The sequence below is a fragment of the Oncorhynchus keta genome, chromosome 8, assembly GCF_023373465.1.
Source record: "Oncorhynchus keta strain PuntledgeMale-10-30-2019 chromosome 8, Oket_V2, whole genome shotgun sequence".
Classification (NCBI taxonomy): Eukaryota; Metazoa; Chordata; class Actinopteri; order Salmoniformes; family Salmonidae; genus Oncorhynchus; species Oncorhynchus keta.
Window position 1 is genome coordinate 43,288,770 of NC_068428.1, and position 4,087 is coordinate 43,292,856.

At 42.9% G+C, this 4,087-nt stretch overlaps 1 protein-coding gene across 1 annotated transcript; it reads left to right on the forward strand.

Moving 5' to 3' along the window:
* Positions 1-300: 300 nt before the first annotated feature.
* Positions 301-1,503, forward strand: LOC127931467 (mucin-19-like). The gene is made up of 3 exons (XM_052524324.1): positions 301-460; positions 549-604; positions 699-1,503. The coding sequence occupies exons 1-3, from the start codon at positions 432-434 to the stop codon at positions 1,172-1,174; spliced, it is 561 nt and encodes a 186-aa protein (XP_052380284.1). The 5' UTR covers positions 301-431; the 3' UTR covers positions 1,175-1,503.
* Positions 1,504-4,087: the final 2,584 nt, after the last annotated feature.

A 4,087-nucleotide genomic window follows, 5' to 3' on the forward strand; every position in this document is an offset into this window, starting at 1 on the left:
AATGGAATTGATGGAACAGAGTTTGATATGTTGGACTCCGTTCCATTGATTCCATTCCAGCCATTACAATCAGCCTGTCCTCCTCTAGGTCCTCCCACCAGCCTCCTCTGGTGTGGCATTTTGGAACATTCTGAATAGGCCTACCACCGTGTGCATATTCATGCACTTAAAATGTGAAGAAATAATAGTTTTTCAACATTTGGATCCTCATACGTCAACGGATGACTGCACCTAATCGCATTTGGGAAATTGAACCAATGGAAATGAAGTTCATTGGCTGACAGCTGTACATAATTAGCCAGCCAGGGTAGAAGGGTCTGGGATTCCTTTATGAGGTGCAACCAAAACAGCTGTTAAAAATAGCAACCGGGATATTTGGGCAGGCTGTCGAGAATTAGTTCTTGAATACTGTTGTGGTTTTGATCACTAAAATGGCTGTGACTTTTGGACTCTCTTTGAGGTTAGTTTTTCAATGCGTTCATCTGATTGGTTTACATTGTCTTAGTGTTCACTGGTTATTGATGTTTAACTGTCTGACTGTTTTGTAGTGTTTCTTGGATTTGTTGCCTGCTAATTGGAGGGATAACTTGTTTTACACTTAAAGGTGCGTTTTGCTTTACACCAAGGTCAAATCACAGGTCTAGTTCGGATCCAAATTAAGGCTGGCATTTTACCACAATGTTTTCTTTGTTTCCTAGGTAACGCTCATGGGCATCTTGCTTACACTGGACCTGAACCAACTGGATCCTATGCCCAAGCAAGTGTGGTGTCTGGTCCAAATGCTAATGCTACTGGCCACAATGCCACGTCAGCAGAAGCTACTGGCCACAATGCCACGTCAGCAGAAGCTACTGGCCACAATGCCACGTCAGCAGAAGCTACTGGCCACAATGCCACGTCAGCAGAAGCTACTGGCCACAATGCCACGTCAGCAGAAGCTACTGGCCACAATGCCACGTCAGCAGAAGCTACTGTCCACAATGCCACGTCAGCAGTAGCGTCCGGCCCCGGTGCCTCAGCAGAAGCGACAGGCCCCGGCGCCTCAGCAGAAGCGACAGGCCCCGGCGCCTCAGCAGAAGCGACAGGCCCCGGCGCCTCAGCAGAAGCGACAGGCCCCCGCGCCTCAGCAGAAGCGACAAGCCTTGAACAGACCACTCAACTCGGGAGATCATAATTTGGTTTGGCCAACTCCTTAATCGTCTTATCCCTGTTACTGTGCCTCTTGCAGAAAAGGGTAAAGGTAACTGTAGTGGGGAAATGTGCGAACTAATGCGCTTGTTTGAAATGAGGATCTCCTTCACTTGTACATCGTCATGCAAATTGTATACAGGGGTGGCTGATACAATGTTATGAATTGTTTTTATAAACATACGACTAAATGGACTTCTGATGTAGCGATATTGCTGACACACTTTTAGGTTCTACGGTTATGCTTTTGATTTAGCCTGGTGTTCCTGCTACTCTTGCATGATTTGCTCAATAAACCATTTGACTTTCAAAAAACCTTGTCCTTAAAATATGTTCTCTTCTGCCTACCATGTGCTTGCTGTTTGGGAACAGACTGTGGGCCTGGAGTAAAAGGGAATGTGGTTCACAACACTTGTATGAACAGATTTGTTTCTGGTAGTTAAAATTCTAAAACTTGTCAGAGCTCCCTCATATGTTCATACTTTACCTGTCCCATAGTGCAGGCCGTTTGATTTAGAGCAATCTGCCTTTTACTACCAATGCCTAAAACTGCATTCACATTCTTAACTCATCGTCCCATTACATGTCACTAACATTAAGGGAACATTTTGACATTTGCTGTATGGTTAGTGAGAAAGTCCATATTGCAAATGTACGGTCCCTTACTAGACGTCCGAAAATGTTTGTAAAATTTGCGGACGGCGTCGGTCCGAGCGGCAGGGCTGGACCTACCGGGAAGTCATCAAATTAACTTTGTCGGACATTCGGTTTCAGTTTTATAAAATAATCAAATTTTGGTCATTTTTCCGCTGTTCCGGAAAATCCCACAAGAGGACATAAGCAATCATATTGCTATTGGACAAAACATCACGAATCACGACGGGGCCTTATCTCGAAAAAGGAAAATATTTCGAAGCCGAAACTTGGTGAGCGTAGGTTTGGCATAATGGGCAGTTGGCCCCGAACAAGATGGCGTCTAGGCCTCAACGGTTTTTGAGTTATTGCCATTTCTCTGGGATTAAAGGTCCAAAATGAAAATAGAGAAGAGAAAAAAAAGTGTATATCCATACCCTGCCTGCAGTTTGATAGACATAGTGCATTCAACCCTGTGTAAATCACGTAAGTAAGGACTTAACTCAGGATTCTGTAAAAGCATACAACAATGAGGATATGTGTTGACTTATAGCTTCCTGTGCCAACCGGAAGTGCCATAATTGGTGTCTCGAGGGGTTAAAAAAGTCAGCTCTTTCCAAAACTTCATATATGCGATTAGGCATCCCCCATGAACTGTAAATCAGTAATTTTTCCCATAAAATGTCAATGGAAAACTAAATCACACACACACACACAGCTTGGAAGGAGGGACACATTGGGGTGCGTAGAGACATACACTGCCTGCATTAGTTAACCTTGTTGGAACTTTTAACCTCTTATCTCCACCCGACATGCAGCCGTCCCATCTAGACATCTGGAAATGCAAATGCGCTACGCTAAATGCTAATAGCACTCGTTAAAACTCAAACGTTCATTAAAACACACATGCAGGGTACTGAATTAAAGCTACACTCGGTGTGAATCCATCCAACAAGTCAGATTTTTAAAATGCTTTTCGGCAAAAGCATGAGAAGCTATTATCTGATAGCATGCAACACCCCTAAAGACCCGCAGGGGACGTAAACAAAATAATTAGCATAGTCGGCGCTACACAAAATGCAGAAATAAAATATAAAACATTCATTACCTTTGACGATCTTCTTTGTTGGCACTCCTAGATGTCCCATAAACATCACTATTGGGTCTTTTTTTCTCGATTAAATCGGTCCATATATAGCCTAGATATCGATCTATGAAGACTGTGTGATCAAGGAAAAAAACAGCGTTTTATAATGCAACGTCATTTTTTTTAATTAAAAAAGTCGACGATAAACTTTCACAAAACACTTCCAAATACTTTTGTAATGCAACTTTAGATATTAGTAAACGTTAATAATCGATCAAATTGATCATGGGGCGATGTATATTCTATAGCTCTACGTCTTGAAATAATGTCCAGATAAATCTCAACCAAAATATCCGGTTGGAGACCGGAAGAAATGGGCTGTCTCTTGTTCGTTTGACCAAGAAACAAAGCCTAGGCAAATGACAAGACTGTTGACATCGTGTGGAAGCTGTAGGTATTGCAACCTCGGCTCCAGGTAATGTGGTTTCCATTCAACAATTCATTCAAGTGGCGCATTGATATATTTTCCAGTTTTCAGTGATCAGATTTTCCTGCGCTTTTCGATGAAACGCACGTTCTGTTATAGACACAGCCGTGATTTAACCAGTTTTAGAAACGTCTGAGTGTTTTCTATCCACACATACTAATCATATGCATATACTATATTCCTGGCATGAGTAGCAGGGTGCTGAAATGTTGCGCGATTTTTAACAGAATGTTCGAAAAAGTAGGGGGTAGGATCAACAGGTTAAAGAACCGTCAGACCTAGAGTTCCGAAACTTTAGAATCCTGTTCTAGACCTCAGGTCGATAGTGCGTGGTGAGTTACGTGGCTCTAGAAGGTTCTCGGACCGAGAAACAGCCTCGTACATTTGCAATGACTTCAATTTATTTTTGCATCACGAAAATGACAACATTTAGAAATGTCCCAGAGTCGCAAGACTTGGTGCATTGCGACCGTCTCGGCACATATAGACAGACCCCAACGTTTCTGTCCGATAGCTCATTCAAGGACCCCGTAGCAAGTCATGGAAAAAAAGTGGATTTTCAGCACCAATTTGGGTTTTGCTCAGACAACAAATGACCTATCGAGCCGAAACTTGGGATTCTGGTTCGCCTCAGCTAGGCCTACACATAACATAAGAAATGGACCCGCAGCTAGAACGTAACTACGTGTTCT